The sequence below is a fragment of the Leuciscus leuciscus genome, assembly GCF_965113295.1.
Source record: "Leuciscus leuciscus genome assembly, chromosome: 1".
Classification (NCBI taxonomy): Eukaryota; Metazoa; Chordata; class Actinopteri; order Cypriniformes; family Leuciscidae; genus Leuciscus; species Leuciscus leuciscus.
Genome location: NC_138725.1, coordinates 15,865,880 through 15,887,567, shown reverse-complemented (window position 1 = coordinate 15,887,567; position 21,688 = coordinate 15,865,880). Strand labels below are relative to the sequence as shown.

At 38.2% G+C, this 21,688-nt stretch overlaps 1 protein-coding gene across 4 annotated transcripts; it reads right to left on the bottom strand.

Annotated features, from left to right (window-relative positions):
• Positions 1-78: 78 nt before the first annotated feature.
• On the bottom strand, positions 79-19,727 carry LOC309501786 (uncharacterized protein). Of its 4 annotated transcripts, XM_082174053.1 has the most exons (5): positions 19,452-19,727; positions 14,048-15,207; positions 11,762-12,999; positions 3,675-3,755; positions 79-385 (listed from the first exon to the last, which is right to left on the bottom strand). In XM_082174053.1, the coding sequence occupies exons 3-5, from the start codon at positions 12,649-12,651 to the stop codon at positions 325-327; spliced, it is 1,032 nt and encodes a 343-aa protein (XP_082030179.1). In that variant the 5' UTR covers positions 12,652-12,999; positions 14,048-15,207; positions 19,452-19,727; the 3' UTR covers positions 79-324. The 4 variants fall into 4 exon arrangements, 3 of the variants coding, with proteins under 3 accessions (XP_082030179.1, XP_082030178.1, XP_082030180.1); XM_082174052.1 differs by lacking the exon at positions 19,452-19,727 and having other exon boundaries at positions 205-385; positions 15,068-15,194; XR_014206988.1 differs by lacking the exons at positions 79-385; positions 3,675-3,755; positions 14,048-15,207; positions 19,452-19,727 and adding exons at positions 6,168-7,236; positions 7,352-8,439 and having other exon boundaries at positions 11,762-12,985.
• Positions 19,728-21,688: the final 1,961 nt, after the last annotated feature.

Below are 21,688 nucleotides of genomic sequence, written 5' to 3'. Positions count from 1 at the left end.
AAAAAATGAAAATTTGGCATGCATCAGTAGTGCAATGGGATATTGGGTATATACCAGGCAAAAATATTTACCCTATACTAAAATCCAAATTTTGTTCACTTTTAAGTCCTACATAGGATCTCTACATTGCGCAACAACATGTTAAAGGTAGACTATTTATTTACACTATTTAGATGAACAAAATGTTTACCTCTGTTGTTGAATCTTTGAAGTATTTTTCTACAATCAACTATGGACAAGAGATGTCTGATGTCATCCTCTTTGATGTACATTAAGTCATCAATCTCCCTTATTCCCATTGAGGACAAATCTTCAACTATAGTCTCAAGTCTTACCATCCAGATGAGGAAGGGTGCCTCTTATGATGTCCTCCATTACTTTCCACCTAGACAGACAGAATGATGGAGCACAACAAGATCGAGATCAAACTTTCTATACACAGGCAATTTCTCTAAATGAGTCAATTCCTGAGACTCTCACCCTCACCCTTTGTCCTTATGCATTTCCTGACCAGTAAGCTCAATGTACAGCTGTGCTTTTGTCTCTATGATAATGTTAATGTATGGGCGATCTAGTCAGGCTGATTGGATCACTGTTATGCTGATGAGATCAGAGCTGCGGAAATTCTGGTAACGAGCTGACGCCTATATTGTATTTGCATACTTTGTAAAAGGAAGGTCTCCACCCCCAAAAGTCCCTCCTCCTAAAATGCCTATAAGATACCATGTAAAGTTACTTTAGATTAGATAATGTTGGGAGTACTGCAGCCACGTACAGCGGAGTTCTCAATAAAGAATAACTTCTGTTGAACGCGATCCCAACTGTCTCCTGGTCTTGCGTCGAAGAAAGAAAACTTTCCAACAGATGGCAAGACCAACAGTCAGCAAGACCGTCGACACATAAACAAACATATTGAGTCTCAAGGTCATACTGCAGGCAATGCACACCAAGGTCCAACACTGGCACTGATTGATGTTTCTCAGACACAAAATAAACCTTTTCCTGTTTGACTAATATTATAACAATCTTACCTAGCACATAGCCACTATCACTGACATCAAGAACAACACTCATGCCCTTTTTGTATATTGTGCCTTTGTATGTCACAGTAGATGTTTCTATTGTGTTGTCTTTAGTCAAGCCCCTGCACCTTATAGCTTCCTGAATTGCTGCATTATACATTTGGGCATCAAATTCATTTGCCTGACCAACTTGGAGAATGGGAGGAAAAATATTCCCACTGTGAAGATAGGTCTGCAACAGTTGGTGCCTTTCTGCTAAAGTAACACCAAGATTTTTGAAATTATGGAGCTTCCGAGCACACTGTTTAAAATATGTGTGTTTACTCTCGAAGCGCAATGTCCAGAGGCGAATAAGAGGACCAAATTTCAGTATGAGGTCAGGATAGTGGAGTAAGAAGTGGTGTTTTGGCTTGGCACGTGTGTCTGGAAAAAGAGCTACTCTAGACTGGAGATATTCCCTGATAATAATCTTGAGATATGCCACCTGGTTGACATGGATCTTAGGTGCACAAATCAGCTCTTAGGTGCACAAATCAGCTCTACCATTTCTCTGAGTTTAAGGCACAACTGCCAGGTTTTGTCTTCCAATGGGTTCTTGATCCGATTACCAACAAGAATAGGGAGGAGCCGCAATAAGCACCAGTTCTGGGCAGCACTACCTCCCAAGTTTAATCCATCTGACTTCACTTCACATGGCCGGCTACTAGCATCACTGCCATGGAACTTCAGCTGAGATATGCTCCTATTCAACTGAACATATGAAAAATGTTTCCCAACAGACACCAGGTTCTTGATATACATTGCAAGATCAGCTGACACAATCCCTTCAAACAGATCATGCCCCAGGCAAGGTGGGAGTCCTGGTTGACAGACATGAAAATGTTTCAGTCGGTTGAAAATTGAGTCAAACTTCAGGCCTGCTATCATGACTTCCTGGCCCTTGGACAACTCCTCAAGACAGTTTGCATAGGTTTCTTTTGTCCTTAATGGACCAAGCTTTGTGGGCTCCCTTTCGAAACTTTCTCGATCTATAAGACAGTATCGACAAAAGTGTTTGCTTCTGCTGAAGTTTTCAGTGAACCCCCCAAGAGAATGTGACCCTAGGTTATCGCCTGCAATTGCTATCACTGTCCCCTGCAACGTTTCACCATTGTCTAACACAAAGCCAGATTCCTCAATCTCCCTTAGATCATTTACTAGGGGAGAAAATATTTTGTCATGGCCAAAAAGGTGGCTATCCACATCCCTGCAAAGCATTACCAACTGCATGGGGTCTATAGCAGATCTATTATGTGGCAGTATCTCACCCAGTGTCAGGTATACAGCCAGAAGCTTGTGCTTCTTCTTGCCTGATCCAAGGGGGTTTGCAACCTCAAAAGCATCCTGATAAAGGATGATCGAGACAGAGGAAGGAACATTCTGCAAGAGGGTGTTCTCTCTACAGTTTCTACCATCATGCACATCCCCAAACACATGCGGATTTCCCAGAGGGTACATCTTTGTAGCGTTGTATTGTTCCCGAACTGATGGATGGCTCAGCAGTGCTTTAAGAGTGTCTTTAACTGGCACATACTGGCAGAAACATTCCTTACCATTAGGATCAACACCATCGGCTCAACATAACAGAAATTGTTCTTGAAAAAGGTTTTTCTAGTTTGATCTGATCGAAACACACTCTCTTTGAAAACACAATCTTTAGTAAATTTTCTTTTGATAGCCCATCCACAATTTCATGTATTCTATCTCTCGGTATTTTAAGTTTTTCTAGTTCTTGACTGACTATAGTCAGTACATGTGCCATCCCATTTGTGTGTAGTTCTTGGAACTCTCCAATTAAAGCTGAGATTGTGGTGGCTGGCAAAAGCATCTTAGCTTGCATTCTAAGATAGAAGAGGGCTAAGTTTGTCATGAATACATCTCCGTCTACTTTGTTTGAGGAACTCTCCCCAACCTCAGCAATCTCTGCACTGTGTGCGCCCCCATCATTCTCATCAACAGCATCAGGAGTACCGGTATCATCATTAGTCACACTATCTGCAGAGACAACCGGTGCAACTGAATGCTTTCTGCTCACATGTGAGAGGAAAGAAGACCTCACTCTGAAATTCTTTTTGCAATTTTCAAAAGGACATTGAATTTTCTTGCCATCTCTAATGTGCCATTTTAAATGTTCACGTAAATTCGAAAAGTTTGTAGAAGTGAAATCACATCCTTCAACATGGCAGGTCATATCAATACATCTGTGAGATCTGTTGACATCTGGTTTACGCTTGGAGTGGTTGCGATACATGTGAACCTGAAGGGCAGTGGCAGTCCTAAAGCTACAAGGGCATGTGACAAGCCCACAAGAAAATCTAAAGTTGGCAAGATTCCTGTGTCCTTTTACATGCCTGATGAATACGGTAATAGTCTCTGCAGAGAAACAACACCGTTTGCAAGAGAAACCCATTTCTAAAGATTCCCAAGTTCAATTGGTCTATTACCTAAATTGAAATGCCATCTAAAATGCCATGTATATTCACAATTCTTAACAACTTGCAGATGGACAATAATCTGTTCGAAATTGCAGATAGATTATAATCTGTTTAAAATGTTCTCAGTGGGCCAGTATTGGACCAAGGTATAGTATTTAGATAAATAGATTAGATTTACAATTCATCAATCGTCAAGATGGATAGGGGTCTTCTTAAATTGCAGATGGATAGGGGTCTTCTTAAATTGCAAAGCTCACACCTGTGGACAAAGAGAACAGACAAGACAGTTAAAATACAGTCAAAAACGCAGCCTACTGACAAATAATGTTTACATACAAACATCCAAATCCTAACTCTAAGCTCCAAAGAAAAGTAGACCCTTGAATTTTGAATGATCCTCTCTTTTTTGAATGACCTTCAATGACAGAATATTTTAAGCAATAGTCTTTTTAAGAAATACATCTTTATAATTATATATAGGGTTGGGTATCATTTGAATTTTATCAATTCAGATTCTGCTCATCGATTCCTATTCTCATCATTTCCCACTCAGTTTAAATTCCAATGTGGTAAACAAAACAACAAAATTTAAACATTTATAAATCAAACATACTTATTTTGTGCCATTAATTGCAGCTGAATTCCATAAATCAGCATCATTTTGGCTGAAATTTAAATGTCAATGTTTTAATCGTGTTTGATCAAAGTTGATTAAAGTTGTTGAATGAAAGCAGGTTTTTTTAATTAATTTTTTAAAGATAATTAGGAAAGGATATTTTGCTGTGCTGTGTTAGTACCTTGGCTGGTTTGGGTCTGTCATGGGTAAATAACTTAGTAGGCTAAATATCACACTGAAACCGCAAGCAGTTAGCACCAAATTTCTGTCTTGTTGAGCGATTTAACTCAAACAATTCGTTCAAAACTGCTGATTCTCTTAGAAACGAAGCAGAATGTTTTATTGAATCGTTTACTCAAATGATTCATTCAAAAACTGATTATTTATTCAGGAACAAACCACCACAGTGTTGCTCTAATAGGTTCTGCTCCGGCTTTGTTTTAAACTTTTTTTTTTTCTTTTTTTTTTTTTTTTTCGAAACAGCCGGAATCATGTCTAAAATGTAATTCACTTAATACTAGCATCTTGTTTGTTGGACTGTTGTTTAAAATCAATTAATTTACGATCACACTATTGGGGAAAACGTCACTCTTGCTTGTGTGATACTAAGTTACATCTTATGGCACAAATATATATGCTTGGGTGATACTAAGTTACATCTTATGGCACAAATATATATATATATATATATATATATATATATTTTTTTTTTTTTAAATCTTACGGAGCATTGTTGCCTCTATATCTATTGTCATTCTAACTGCATTCTAATAGGCTTCATCACGCAGTTTAAGCTTGACTCTCAAGGCGTCTTCAAATGAGTAACATGTCAGTTTGCACATAGTTAAAACAACAATTACGATATTATAGCAGTCAGACAATACTGTAAATGTCACACCTAGCTTTGCCTTTGGACAAAAATGCTAACTTTAGAGCGCTTCCCGACTCGAGGTCCATCGATAGCCTGAGGTAAATGATCGCGCAACTGCACAAGGTCCTGGCAGATCGCCAAGTCAGGTCCTCAGACGAGTAAAAGAAAATTCTGATTTACACGAAAATAAGCGCGAATAAATCAATAAGATGATTAGAAACTTTAATTTTATGACAATAATCCGAATCCTAACCTTGGGTATCCGATTTCAGGATACATTTATCGATTTTCAATTCCCAACCCTATATAAAATAATGAACGCGCAGGCGCTTCCACCGACTTAACATGGTGGTAATAAAATGATTAGATAATTCTGATCTTATAAGAGGCTACATATGCAATATATGTTTATAAAATCACATTTACTAATCAAGTAGGCTATAATCAACATGAAGGAAATCCGCTTCTGACTTATAGGCTACAGACGTTATAACATAAGCTGCGGGCAGTTCTTCTAAACTAACGTTACTGATATTTGGTTTACATAAAAAAAATATATAAAGATTCATCACTAACCAGATATTTATGGCGAAAACGTTGCCGACAAACACAGCTTAATTGGATGAAAAGGCCTGCACGCTCTCACAGTTGCGTAATATAATTCCCACCCTGCTGTTCACAACGACAAAACATCTATAAACATCAAGATAATCACACACACAAACAACAAGGATTACACGCCGCTTCTTTGTATTCCAGCTGCTCTCTTTCTGCCAGTTGTGTAAAACTGTGCTGAGATAGAGACAGAAATGACTAGAACAAACTCTTTGAAATGTATATTTGATACTGGATATCAAGGGTGAAACTGTTAACAATGTAGACCGACAGCAATCTCATTCAATGTCAGTCATGTGTGCAGTGAAATATAATGTATTACTGTGGTGATTTATGGTTTTAAATATTAATATTAATATTAATATAGAGTTTTTGGTCACATCCTTCCTATGTTACGGGGCACCAGCCAAGGAATTTCACCTTGACAATAAAGAACAATCATGGAAGATTGTTGAAGGAATTAGAATTATATAAATTATAGGAAGTTCATCATCTGATCAAGCTGAAGGATTTAGTGAGATTCTGGCGAGCTTGTAGAGCCTCTGATTATCAACATAAGAATGACACAGTTTGCAATAAAGATGAATTTATTAACAAAGAGATATACAAGAGTAAAATATCACACTCACTAAATACTATTAAGGAAAGTGACTAAACTACTAAGAATATGTAATCAATAATCAAACAGATAGGCTACTACAAACAACTACACAAATGGATGTTCACAATGAATGTTAAGTAGATGAGCAATGGATTGGATGAAGCAATTAGAAGTCAACTGAGGTCTATCTATATGCTGGTATGAAATAGTAAATAAGCATTTACTATGAATACAGATAATGTGTCTTATGTATCTATCTGTATATGCAGACCCTAGATACAGTCTCTACAAAAAAACAAAAAACAATCTAATATAGTACCAAGCTATCCTGTAGCTCAAACAGTAGAGCGTTGGCGCTTGCAACACCAAGGTCATGGGTTTGATTTCCCATGTATGTAAATGTAAATGTGTGCCTTGAAATCCATGGATAAAAGTGTCTGCCAAATGCGTAAATGTAAATGTAGCAACAACCTAAAGCCCAGGCCTTTGGGAAGAGGGTTTGGTTAGCTTATATTTATTTTCCACGTGGTCGGGTGATCAGTCCGGCAATGGGCTACATATTCCACTAGTATATTTCCATTCACAGTGGGGGTAAACTGGATCCCTTTCCAGAGTGCTGGAGGTTCGCTGCGGTTCCTTGTGTAATCCGGAGAACTGTAGGTCAGGCGGTGGTCGATCCGCAGGATCCTTTGCAGGCTAGAGGTTACAAAGACAAGAGTCGTGCAGCTCAGGTGTTGAATGCTGGAGTCCTCAACTGAAGCGGTTGAGCTGCTTGAAGGTCCATGAGGGTGAAGGTTTACTTGCAAGAGTAAAACCTTGGTTGTGCTGTTGTTCCTTCCCTCTTTAGGTCAGAAACTCTACTACTGTAGTGGTGTGATTGGGTTGTTGCATTCCAAGTGATGTAAACTGATGTGTTTGAAGTCCAAACGTGATGTAAATTGGTTGAGGTGTCACCCAGATGTCCTTTACTGTGTTAGTGGGTGAGATTACATTGGCTGTTATTCCAGGTGCAGTTTCCACTGTGAGCGCACAGTTCCCTGGATGAATAAGGAGATATGTAGGGCATCTTCCTTACAGTTTCCTGTCCCTTTTTGTGGCTCTAAACCAATGTGTAAAAAGATTAGTCTTTTTCTTAGGGTTCTTTGTTCTTACCGTGTTCTAGCGAGTTTGGGGGCCCTGGACAGTCCATGGTCATTCACACCTTGGTCTCAGGAATGGAGTTGAGGTGAAAATCCATGACCAATGGGCAACCGGTGATTAGATTAGCTATCAACTGTTGATGTCATCACCTCTGGCAGTCCTGATTACCGTAGTCCGTTAGTTGTCTTTGAGGGTCACAGTAAGACAAAGAGACTCCTGTTGTGAAGTATGGACCTCTGGTGCCACCATGTCTGCTGTTCACTACATTAGGCATTTAAAAGCTCTATTGACAAAATTAAAACATGGAAAGTTCAAAAAAGCAAACAATATTTCATGGCTTTCAGAACTAAAAATGTATTCTGATTCAAGCAGAATAAGCATAAAATAAAAACGGTTGATAAAATGAGTAATGAGTTTAATCGATCATTACTTGAAGCAAATGCAAAAATTAAGTAAAAGTGAAAGCGGATGAGACAGATCACTCTCATTACTGACTTATAAGAGCCAAATCATCTCAAGAGAAGAAGAGAAGAAAAGTGTCCAGTTTCAGAGCTACATACAATTTTATGTTGTATTTGCATGGAAGAGTAGAAGTGGAAGATAAACTAGATGTTCTGATGAAAAACAACAAAGAATGAGTTAAAAATTTATATCAGATTAATTTCTCTCTCAAAAGTGTTATGGCCTCTTCTTCAGCTCCCTGAAATTCAAAGGAGTTTTCCAGTGTGAATTTTCTGGTGCTCTTTCATCTTCTTTAGTAAAGGACTTCCAGCACTGAAACAAACACTGCCGTGTCTTTTCTGGTGTAATATTACGAATGGATCTTCTTCTTTGTGTGAATCGCAATGTTGGTGTTTCTTCAGGACTGAAGCCAAATTAAACTGTTTACCGCACTGATCACAGTTAAATGGTCTTTCTTCAGAATGAGAAGATGTGATTTCAGAGAGAAAGCCTGAGCCACTTCTTCCCAGTGTGAACTCTCATGTGAATCTTCAGACTTGATTTACATTGAAGCGTTTTTTACACTGAGGGCAGGAGACCTGAAGCGGTGACAGATTCTTTGGCTTCTGTTTTTTCTTTCTTGTTCACGTCCATCACGTCTAAAAGAAACATTAATTCATGTGAGATTTCAAATGAGAGTCAAACGTGAAATGAAAAGTGAAGCTCAAAGTCAAGATCACCAAGTATAATAGTTATTTTAATCCCATCAAATCTGGTCAACAACTGCTGTGCACGATTATGATCTATTTTAATGTCATGAAGATGATTTGTGTTATAAATCACTAGTTTGGTCATGAAACTCTAGATGACGCAGGTGTGACATATGATCTGTAAGAAATCCCATAGTTTCCTAGTCTGGCTAACGTCAGACCTCTTTCTCTTTGAGACGTGGTCTGGGAACCACATGTTCATTTTCTCGTATTTGAGGCGTGGTTTACGAATACCCAGAGCCGTTTATTGGGCGCTACAAATGTCTATCAAATGCGCCTGTACATAGCTCATAGCCAATCGTTTCAATTATACCATATGACGTATGTAGAGCGACAGATATTCAACTAAGACGACGACGATGGGTCAGAGATTTATGTGTAAACCAGAGTCCTGCACGGGTACGATTTTGTAAATCCGCACCCGCCCGTACCCGCAGTGCTTAAAACCGCACCCGACCCGTTTTCCGACAGCAGCACGAATTAAAATCTGCACCCGACCCGCACCCGAAATAAAATCAGTTTAGACAATCACATTATAGACACACTTACAAAAATGTTTTATTGCCAGGTCATACAGAAGTTATTACACGACAATTAACACAAGGACAACTTCAGCCGAAGCTGTCAAAAGGCTGATACATGAAGAACATGGCTAACGTTACCACAAAACTGAGTAGCCTTATAACATTTTACCAATCGAACAGACGCGCCTACAACACTGTATCTGCCACGCAATTTCGTCTAGCCTACATCTGACCATTTTGGGTTCAAACACGCCTTGCACACCACACATACTTAACAGTGTTAAATATAAAAAAAAAAAACGTTCGATAGAACTGCTTTGTCACCACAGTTTCTGCGTGCTTCCTCAGGGATGAAGTTCCACATTTGCGGCTATCCAACACGAAAATGTTTGAAGCAAAGCCTTTCACAATATTTTCTTCAGATAACTCCAAATTTCTCCCACACACTGGACTTCATTTTTGATGACGTATTGTCGACAACTTTACAATCTCCACTAGCTATTCTTTTCTTCAACTCCTCAGCATCCATCTCGACGACTGCAAGCAGATCGCCCGCGCGGTTATGATGAATTTTTAAAAATGAAGGTAGCCTAGGTAACGTTATAGATCCTGGGAGGGCGTGGCGCGTCGGCACAAATAAACTGATGTGGATTTTAAATTATTTTATCAACTTGAAATACAGGCATATTTTTGTAGATGTGTTCCTAAAAATTTACGTCTGTCCTTCGGTGTGTCGCATAGATGTCGTCATCGTCTTGCTGCTCCCTCCCCGTTCTGTGATTGGTTCCCTAGCTGAGGCGAAAATCTGGTCCATGGAATCCATGCTGACTAGCAGCGTGAATAAAAATCGCGCTGCGCTCAAGGCAGCATGGGGAAACCCAGGCTAATAGTTTCCTACACAACACTAGCTGATTGGCCTCTAAGCTTATTTGTTTGACGTTTGTTGTGAAAGGGCCGTCTGTCAACAAATTCTCATATTTTTGCATAGTGTTGGACTGAAGGAAAAGCAAATTCACGCCTGTACAATAGAGAGCATAAAAGCGTCTGCCAGGGGCATAAATGTAAATGTCTCACTTTTAAGCAAAAGTTACTTTCAATGGACTATTTTACACAATTATATTGCTAATCATGACTTAAGTAATTCAAAGTGTTCATGAAATGCTAAATGTTTTATTTAAAGTAATTCCAATCTTTAATGTTGGTTTCACTAGTGCCACCAAATGCTCTCAAATGTGTATCTGCAGCAGCTCTGGGCATCTGACAACGTTTATATCTTACTGGTCAGCACATTTCTTTGAAGGGCAAAGAAACTAGTTGAAATATTCTCCAACCTAAACACCAAACTTTTTGTTCTTCAGTATAATGTTTCTTTTTTTAAAATAGTATTTAATGATCAAAACAAACAAACTAACCAGGGCTGAAACAACTATTTGTACGTACATCGTACAACTGATCGTACATTGATAAATGTGGCAATCTTCATTTACACTTAACAAAATTATAAATGCAACACTTTGGTTTTTGCCCCCATTTTTTTGAGCTGAACTCAAAGATCTAAGACTTTTTCTATGTACACAAAAGGCCTATTTCTCTCAAATATTGTTCACAAATCTGTCTAAATCTGTGTTAGTGAGCACTTCTCCTTTGCCGAGATAATCCATCCACCTCACAGGTGTGGCATATCAAGATGCTGATTTACGGTCAGACAGTAATCTACAGTAAATGCTCCCATAACAATTCCTCACCAGATTGCATTCACAATAACAAAATCTCAGACCTAATGTGAGATTTAAACATAGCCACTGCTCACATTCATATTGATAAATAAATGGCAATTTTTTGTATGGAAACCGTGCACCCAATTTTCTGTAGTACGCTCGTTTTATAAATGAGGGCCACTGTGTGAAAACATCTACCAAACGTGTCAATTTATAGCAGTAAATAAAATTTCTATGGACTAAGTGCACATGAAAAATAAAGTCTAACCCTTAAAGTAACACTATGGAACTTTTTCCTCTGCGGTCGCCCTACAGTTTGGAAGCGGAATTGTCTCATTAGAACTACAGAAACACGACCCGATCTGGCAATCTTACATAGCGTGGTTATAGCAGATAAAGGACCGCAAAGCGGAGGCATAAGTGCCTTTCACCCTGTTACGACTTGATGAACCACTGAAACAATTTTGGAAACATTATTTTAAAGGTCCAGTGTGTAACTTTTTTAGTAGTTCATAATCAAAATCTGTGTTGACCGTTCACAAACGTGTCCTTCTTCATGAATATTTACCACCACCATCAATTCCAAGTATTCCTGTGGGCTTGAATTTTTACATTTATAAATGCATAAACGGTGGAAGATGCTCCATATTCAGGCGCCATCATGGAATACGTTAGCCGGTAAGGGACATACAGGATATACTGCCTACTGCTCCGCCTTTCGCGTTTTCGCCTTTTGTGAAGGCTACCGTACCTGTAATACGTACTTTGAACTGCGTGGCGCGAGAGAGCTGATTGCGATATATTATCTCAACGCTAGATGGGATAATTTCTTACACAGTACACCTTTAAGGTAAAAATTCTTCCTTAGTGTTGCTTTAATGTTGAAGCTGCTGCAGGAAAAGCACACAAGCCAAACTGACTTCAAGATTCCAGGTTTTGTTTCTCAGCACATAAAGATGAACTACTCACCGTGATTTCAGACTGTGTTGATGTGGTTTCTCCACTGCATGGATCTTCATGTGTCGCTTCAGTTGAGTTTTAAAAGAAAAACTCTTTCCACACTGATCACACGTGTGCAGCTTCTCTCTGCTGTGGATCCTCTCATGTGTTTTCAGATCTGCTGACAGAATGAATCTCTTGTCACAGTGTGAACACTTGTAAGGTTTTTCTCCAGTGTGGATCCTCTCATGTGTTATCAGATTTGAAGACTGACTGAATCTCTTGTCACAGTGTGAACACTTGTAAGGTTTTTCTCCAGTGTGGATCCTCTCATGTGTTTTCAGAGATGATGACACACTGAATCTCTTGTCACATTGTGAACACTTGTAAGGTTTTTCTCCAGTGTGAATTCTCTGGTGCATTTTTAACTTGGCCACTGTAATAAAAGTCTTCTCACACTCAAAGCACATGTACTCTCTCACACCAGTATGTATTTTCTGATGTGTAAGTAAAGATTGCCGCTGTGAAAAACTCTTTCCACACTCAGAACATGAATATGGCTTCTCCTTCGTATGAACTGCCAGGTGTGACTTCAGCTCTGATGCCCTATTAAATGTTTTGCCGCATTGATCACATGGGAACGGCTTCTCTCCAGTGTGGATCCTCATGTGTCCTTTTAGGTTTGATGAATTAATGAAACTCTTTCCACACTGATCACATGAGAATGGCTTCTCTCCTGTGTGGATTTTTATGTGTCCTTTAAGGTATGCTGATTGGCTGAAACTCTTTCCACACTGATCACATGAGAACAGCTTCTCTCCGGTGTGGATCCTCATGTGAATCTCAAGACCAAATTTGCGTGTGAAACTCTTTCCACACTGATCACATGTGTACGGCTTCTCTCCGGTGTGCATCCTCATGTGAACATTAAGGTGTGATAATTGACCGAAACTACTCCCACATTGATGGCATACATGTGGCTTCTCTCATGTGGATCTTAAGAGATTGTTTGCATGTGCAACTCTTTCCACACTGAGTGCAGGAGAACGGCTTCTCTCCAGTATGAATTCTCATGTGAATCTGAAGACTAAAATTGGTTGTGAAACTCTTTCCACACTGAGTGCAGGTGAAAGATTTCTTGTCTTTTCTTTTCTTTAAAAATGTCTTTTTAGTCTTTGAGCGACTCAAAGGTTTTTCTCCAGGTTTGACATGATGTTCCTCCTCCACTTCACTCAGTTCTTCACTCTCCTCGCTCTTTTCCATCAGGTCTAAAATCAAAGAGAAAAAATTATTTAATTTTTAGTACATCAAAACAATTCCAAGAGATATGAAGGGCATAACAGTGAACCATAATGTAGCAAAGTAAACAACTTCTATAAATATTACAATCATCTTTATGCCTTTTTAAAAATTATACGTCCCTGAAAATGTATGTGAATGAGGTATATCTTCAATTATCATTTTTAAAACATTATATACAAATACCGATTTCAGTAGTGAGAAATATTAAATATATTTGATCAACAACAATTATCTAATGTGATATTAATACATTAAAAATATACAAAAGTGTCATCATTTTGACACCAACATTTAGATTGATATTTAATTTATTAAACTAAAAACGTAATTATTATGGCCCGGTTACAATAAACTTTTCCTTCCACTGACGTCCATTCATACACATGTGAATGTGGGACACCGGAAACACAAGATCAAGTGAATTTCGCTGAGAAAATAAAAGACACCGCAGAGTGTGTCCTCATTTCACGACCGGTGCAGTGTTTGCAACATGCTCAAAGTGTAGACTGACCGCAGCTTTAACTGGTTTTAAACAAACAGTTTTTATTAGCATTATCTGTGTCCAACATGTTTCACTCAACCCTGTTAACTTCTGGACTGATTTTCCTCTAAACAATTTATTAATTGTGACACCCAGGAAGTGACATCATCTGGGCCAGTGTTGCCAGATTGGGCCGTTTCGGACAAAATTTGGGCTGGTTTGGGGTCAGTTCAGCATTTTTCAAACATCTAAATGTTATAGTCTAATTGTTTAATAAGCAAAACTCTAGTGTGCATGTATTCCATAAAATCAGTAAACATGACACTGTACTGGCTTCATTGAATTCACATTCAATAATGTGAAAAGTAAAAAAAAGTAAAAATGTTTTACTGTATGAATGGCGTGAAACTTAAAATACAAATACATAAATTAATAAGTTATATATGTAACCGGTACATAAAGTGTACTGTTAAATGTATGTATTGTTTATTATAATTCACACAAAATGGTTTATTTTCAAATGCTTGATATACCTGCCTGGAAAATGTGTGATTGATGATTGTTGATCTTTAATTGATGTGATGTCATGATTCATCTTAATTTCCTGTTTTGTCTCCTCCTCTTCCCTTTTTGCAAGGTTAAAGGGGACCTATAATGCAAAATTCACTTTTGCATGGTGTTTGGACATAAATATGTGTTGGCAGTGTGTGTACACAACCACCCTACAGTGATAAAAATCCACTCACTCCATTTTTATAAAAGGGATAGTTCACTTTGAAAATAAATTTTGGTATGTTTTAGCTTACCTCAAGGGCATCCAAGATGTAGGTGTCTTTTTTTCCGCAGTAGTTTCAATTTTGATATTTTTAGGTCAAACCGTTCTTGTCTGTCAGTCATATAATGCAGGTCGATGGTCACTATCTCAAAGAGCATGCACAGAGTCCAAATTAAAACAATTCCCCGTCGTCCAAATTAAACAGTTCCCCATCGTAAGTACACATTGATGGCCTAAGACACGAAACGAGCGGTTTGTGAGAAAACGAACAGTATTTATATCGTTTTTACCACTTATACACAGCCATGTCCAAGTGATCTGATCTGACGTGTGCAGACTGGTGCATAGATATATACACACTAGATGTCGCCTTGTCTACGGCAGTTCATTGGAACGAATGTCTTTAAGGCGACATCTAGTGTATATATCTATGCACCAGTCTGTCAGCCATTCTAGAAATGTAATTTTCTTGATACAGTTTACTGTTTATTGCTTAAAATATAATAAAAAAGGGTAAACTATATTGAGAAATGTCCAACATTTATGTAACATGGTTGCAAAAACTTGCGAACCAAATATAAACCAGAGCTAAAATTATACTTGGTTTGATGTTGACAATCAATATTAAAGTTTCTCAAACCTCCCTCTACTGAACATTTGTTGAAATGTTCCCTGTACCCATTTCATAGTTTAGGCTAACTGTTTATCTAAATGTGCTTGAATGTTTCTAACATGAATGTTCTTCAGCATCATGAATGAAAGAAGAATAAACACCAACCTCTTTGTTCTTCAGGATCTTCAGTGTGTTTCATTCTGCAGGGTTCTGGATCACTCATGTTCTCACTGTCCTCTTTAATAAACTCAGTCTTTGCAGATTTCAGCTCTTCCTGATGCTCTGATGCTCGTCTTCACTTGTGGCTGATGGGAATTTACAGCATTTATTGGATAATTGCTGTGGGAGGAGCTTCAATGATGATGTGACTGATATGGGAGGAGCTTCACTGATGATGAATTACAGTGGGAGGAGCTTCACTGATTATGTGACTGCAGGGGGAGGAGCTTCACTGATGATGTGACTGATGTGGGAGGAGTTTCACTGATGATGAATTACAGTTGTGTGAGCTGATCTAGCAAAATCAAAAATATATCAGTTACTGAGTTTGTTTTTATGCTCATGGAAAACAGAATATAGATAGTGTAAAATCGTCCATGTATAAACAATGGTAAGAAAAACAGTTATAAGCATAGAAGTAAATCTACAGATTTGTCTCCAACAAATCCCCTCAGTCTGCTGACACCAATGAAATGAGCTTTAAGTGTCAATTTACAGGAGATCTGCAGAATAAATGAGGTGAAAACAGGGACTATTGTCATGAAATAAAGAGTGTTTTCAGCAGATCTGTTAATATTGATGAGCCTCAGACTATCAACACTCATTCAACAAGCCATTCAGGATCATCAGCAGATCATCTCATTTTATTCTGAGTGTTTGCTGTTAGAAACACATTATTTGAGTCAGGATACATGATAAAAGCCTGTAAAACTGCTCTATTGAAAAAACACAGTTGACACTCAGGTAAAGAACTACCCTACTAAACCATAAAATGTCCATATGAATCTAAATATAGTTAAACATTCTAATCTACATTCATTGCAATAATGTAATTAGATAATTAACATGTTACAGTTTTCTATGTGCAGAAACTGACAATGATCAATTATCATAAAACCTTTATTAAAATAAAGAGCACCACAAAACAATAACGTTTACTATGTCAAACTGTATATATAAAAATAATTGTATTTAAATTGTCTCACGTGGCTACCTATAAGCTCAATGTAAAGTATTTAGCGGTATCTTTTCCAGCCTATTTGAACAAATGCAAAGTAAAGAAATACCAACCTGGTCCGAAACAGCAGACTTGTAGGCTATTAATGGATACATACAAGCAGATGACAAATACGTTATAACCGTAATTAAACTAAACTATACCAGTTCCATCTCCATACAGCACTCTGACTCTGTAGGCATTATTGTCTGACTCCGGGTCGAAATGAACACCATTACTGAGAGTTTCTGATATTATCATCATTCCGTGAGATGAAATTGTCCTGAGAGACTGAGCGCGAGCTCATGAAGCTCCGCCCCCTGTGTCGTGCAGCAGCAGCTTATTTGCATTTAAAGGGCACACACTAAAACAGCATGTTTTTCTGAGCCCCCCAAAAATGACAATTTAAACATGCTGTAAAAAATGATCTGTTGGGTATTTTGAGCTAAAACTTCACATACACACTCTGGGGACATCAGAGACTTATTTTACATCTTGTGAAAAGGGGCATAATAGGTCCCCTTTAATTATTTAGTTATTTTGGGCTCCTGATATTTTTTTTATCTTAATTTTAATTGTTTCTTCTATGTCTATATTTTCACTCTAATTTATGTATATAATATTATTTTACCTATCTGTGTGGTTATTTTTGTCATTTCATCCCGTTTAAGTTATATTTTTGCATCTGGGCCTAAATGTGGAAATGAGAGCACATGTGATTAAATGTACATCACATTTGTTTTATAGAGAGATTGTTAAGGGTGATTCACTCAGAGGCTGCTTTTATTTGTTTTAAATAACAGATTAAATCCAGTGAAACTGCCGCCTGTTGTCCCGTGTCTGTCTCCACAATGCAGACAAGTTTTCTAACTGGCGCAGGGCATTGCGAGCCACCGGTTACATATACACATATACATGTAAACACAATTGCTTTGACAAGAAATAACAATAATCAAGAATGTTAAGCAATATCACATGCAAACATGAAAAATCATGCTGTACCAAACAACATCAATTATCAATTATCAATATACAAAAATACATTCAACTCAGTGATAATGACAAAACCAGAAAACTCACAAAGAATGCCCTCATCAACAACTCCAAACTAAGATGTCCTTGAATTAAGAAGCCAACAACATGTGCAACCTCATGGTGTCTCTAACTCACAGGCTGATTCATCTGAATATAATGACATCACCGTCCCAAATTAATGAGGTCACACTCTCCAATCTTCCTGCTATACCCTAAAACTGGCAGGGCCAGGACACTCCCTGTCTGACATCTTTAAGATACCACATAATAAGGATTTAGCTTGGGGACATTAAAAAGATAAATTCTAAGATGGCCATTTGCGTGGCCATTTCTGGCGACAGAGTACACAGATAGATACTCCTTACTAGCCTAGAAATCTAGACGCACCCTAGCGGCAGCAAAATGTAATTTGCAGCCAGGGCAGTCTAGCAACTCTCCATTGACTTTCGAGCTGCAAAAACCTAAATTGGGTCAGGCCAATCACGTCGTGTATAGAGTAGGCGGGGCGGGCTTAACATAATGACGACAGAGCTGCGACGGTTACCTGCCACTTGAAAACAAAGAATGGCTGCTGCTGCTGGCGAACATCTTTCGAATTGGCTTTGTCCGCGACTCTGGAGGACTTGGAGTTAGGTTTTTCTTTGAGAAAAGAGCATAGAACGGCACTTAAGTCATTCTTAAAAAAAGGAAGATGTGTTCGTAGTTTTGCCGGCCAGATATGGCAAAAGTTGAATCGATCAACTAGCTCCGCTGTTGGGAAAGCGCTCTGGTTGGTTGAAGCGCTGTCCTATTGCGTGCAGAGGGAATTTGAAAGACAGCCGTTTATCCCGCCCCTCGGATTGAGCGTGTCTATGGTGAGTTGCCAGACCCAACATCTTGATGTAGGTCTGGCTTGCCAGGCTAACTCCTTACGCCATCGATACCAGAATTCATCAGCTAGCAACTGAACACGTTTCCACTGATATTTCAGTATATCTCCTCCACTAATGTTAATGTCAGGAGAAGAATTCCATGTTAGTTGGAACCTCCTCCTAGTTGTCAATCATTCTGGTGATATGTTTACGTAAGGCCGTTGTACGTGCTCGTCCCTAGGTAGTTTTCGCTTTCTGCGCATGCACACTTTCAGGTGTATATGTGTGGTGAGCTACAGTTTCAGCCATTCATTGAAGCTCGCCGTTCTCACCAGGTTTTTTCAAAATGTCTGAGGGTCGCAAGAGAAAAAGTGTCTACGAAGTATGAAAAGAAAAAAAGGCCTCTGAAGAAAGAAACAAGACCAAAGTGCTTTTGGGAGAATATTTCACACGCTGGCGTGCGCTAAAAGCACAGGTTGGGCTTCCCACTGATGCCTGATGCACTGACGCGAAGTTTCTACTTGACAGGTAAAGTTTGGCATGCTATTTGGAGAAATCCATTTAAAATCACTGCTTGTAAAAGTTAATGTAAGCTATGATTAGTGATGCTAGCGAACTAGGCTCATGCATGCTCTCTCGTGCACACGTTTAATAGGCGTTCCCTCTCGGGAGCAGGTAGAGTGTTGCGCATGTGCATTTTTTCAAAAAGTGGAAAGCGGTTCTTTTCTAAAATTCGGGAAAATACTGTGTATATATAATATATATATATACACACACATCATCATATTATAACAATACTAGTATATGTTGTATATTTATAAATATAATAACTGTCTGAGATGCCTTAAGAGAATAGCCGGCATGGGGAAGTTAGCTTCAGTGCCACTCACCATACACACATACTACCACCACCACACACACACACACACACACACACACACACACACACACACACACACAAACTGTTGTTTAGTTCAAATGAATACAATTTCGTTTGCTTTGAGTTGTATGGGAATAGCCGGCCTGGGGAAGTTTGGCGCACACACACACACACACACACACACACACACAATTCAAACTGTATTTGTTTTTGGTTAATAATTTGGTTAAAAATGGGCAGAAATTCTGTTGAATCTTTTTCTGCATACTGGGGCTCAACATGACTTTAATGATGAATAAAACATTTTTAGGAATCATTTGTGAACATTAAAAGTATCTGTTGATTAGCTGAGATCTTAACCTTTCAGTTGTTACATGGTTAGACTATTTTAACATAATAGCATGCATGACTGAGAAATATGACAGAGAGTGAAAAGTGTGCCAATTGCCCCGCTCTCCCCTAACTGATGATGTTAGTGAAACAAATATTATATCTTAGACTGTTATTCAATCACATTGAAACTTAAAACTAAAACAAATTATATAACCATTAAGAGTACAAACATACCTTAAAGAAGAGTAGTAAGAGGCGAAATGAGCAAAGCACACCAGAAGTCCTACTCTCTCTCACTCCTGCATGGACAAACACACGCGCGAATGAAGAGATGGGCGTATCACGATTAAAAGCGCCAGTTTCAACGAGAGATCGCTAATTACACGGAAACACGTCATGAAGTTTTACCACGATTTACACTGTGATAATGTTACAAAGAGACGGTAAATAGCACATGTGTATGAGAGAGTGAAAGATACTGTGCTTCTGCTTTCACAGTGAGACTAAGCGTGCTTAAAGGGGAAGAGAAAGCACTTCCTAACGGCAGTTTCACACCGCATGCGTCAGCCTCGCGAGAGTATTCACACTGGAAGCGTTTACAGCCTCACAGCAGCAATAAGCGAGCATGTCTTTACAAAGGCACCTATCAATTTGTTTTTAGAAGTTGGCCATTTATAAACTTGATAGTCTTGAAAGTTTGTTGAGATGGGGAGGTGTACAACATTCAACAAAAAAGCTCCGATCTTGTCATTTAAAAAAAGATATGGGCAATGTATTACATAATACATTTCCATATATGGGAAACTAGTGCTTATTTTTCAATATCGCCTACTGCAATGTATGCATTGACCATGCATGGATATGGGCGTTTCTTCAACTAGGGGCTTTTTTAGTCTTGTGAATGTAGTGGGATCGCCCTTTTAGCAATAGTCTGCTGGTCCCTTACGGATTGCATAAGTGGGTTTAAATCATTAATGTATGATTTTGGGTTTGGTTGGTTTGAAGTGTTTTTGATTTGTATTTATTTTGTTTTATTATTTGAGCGTTGAAATGTTTTATATAAAGACATAATATCAAAGAAAGAAACCAACTTGTTTAGTATAACCTTTTTATTGTGAATTGTTCTTTTGTTAGTATCTTTATTTTCTTTTTCTTTTTGTGTGTTTGGCCAGTGTATGGGTGGTCGGCCCATGTGAACCGACTAAACGAAGCCCATTGGGCTGATTCATTCACATTGATTAAAGTGTTTTTTTTTTTTTATCATTGTTGAGCTCAAGGTGTTTTTAGTAACCAATTGATAAATAGTGGTTTTGTCTCTGCTCGTCCTTTTCCTTTAGTGGAAAGCCTGTTTAGGGAGGCTTAAATTACTAGTGTAAGTTGATCAAGTCATTCGGTCACATGAAGTTGAATAATAAAAAAAAAAGTCTTCAAAAGTCATGTAACACAGTCTCATAAGTTTAAATAATTTGTCTAGTTTCAAGGTCTTTAAGAAGACAAACTTAGATTACTAGAGAAATTGTTAATTATTTTTTTTAAAGTCACGGATTGGTAAATAGTAGGGCTTTCACGATGTTAGATTTTTCACACCACGGTTATTGTGGCCAAAATAATTCACGATATCGATATATCGCGATATCTATAGAATCTATTTCGGGTAGTTATCAGTCAAATTCATTTTTATTTTGTTTATATAGTTTTTCTTTTTTACCCAACAAACATAAGGATACTGATAGACAAGGCACATGCATTTTTTACTTCTTGCGTACTCAATCTATGGCAAATTCTTGTGAAGGAAGACAAGCATGTGAAGTTTATCTGGTTTCAAACTGAAGCAAAACACTGTCTGAAGGTTTCCTGAAGAACTGAAAAGCTCTTAAACCTATTGTTGCACCGGCGCCAATAAAGTCATGCAGATAGCAGATTTGAATAAAAAAATCAAGTGCAAATACAAATACAAAAATAAGATGAGTAAAGAAAACGGGGTTATTCATTTTAATAATCACCCTTTATTAATATATGAACACAGAAACCCCCTGTTAACAGTTAATGTCACGTTTCCCATTCCATGACTAGTAAAATAATAGCCGCGTCGCGTCTATGACAACTTGAGGTATCGCACACGCACGCGCGTCTCAGTTTATGGCCAGAAATATCATTGTTTAAGGACATTATGGAATTGAGATAATGTCTGTACTATGTTATGATTACACTGTACAATTAAATAATAGTTGCTGAGTCTGTGATCTGAACACTTTACCTCAGAGCGTCCGTTAACTGAATGAATTGAGAATATCACCTGAAAATCCGATAACATCAGCAATTTTCATTCAAGCAGCTGATTTCTGTAAATTAATGTAAAATTAAATGTATATTGCAGCACAGGGTGAAATCATTTACGATGATTTGAGACAAATATAATGTAAAGTTAATATAAAAGGATGTAAATGACGCTCTGTGTCGCGGCAGGATTT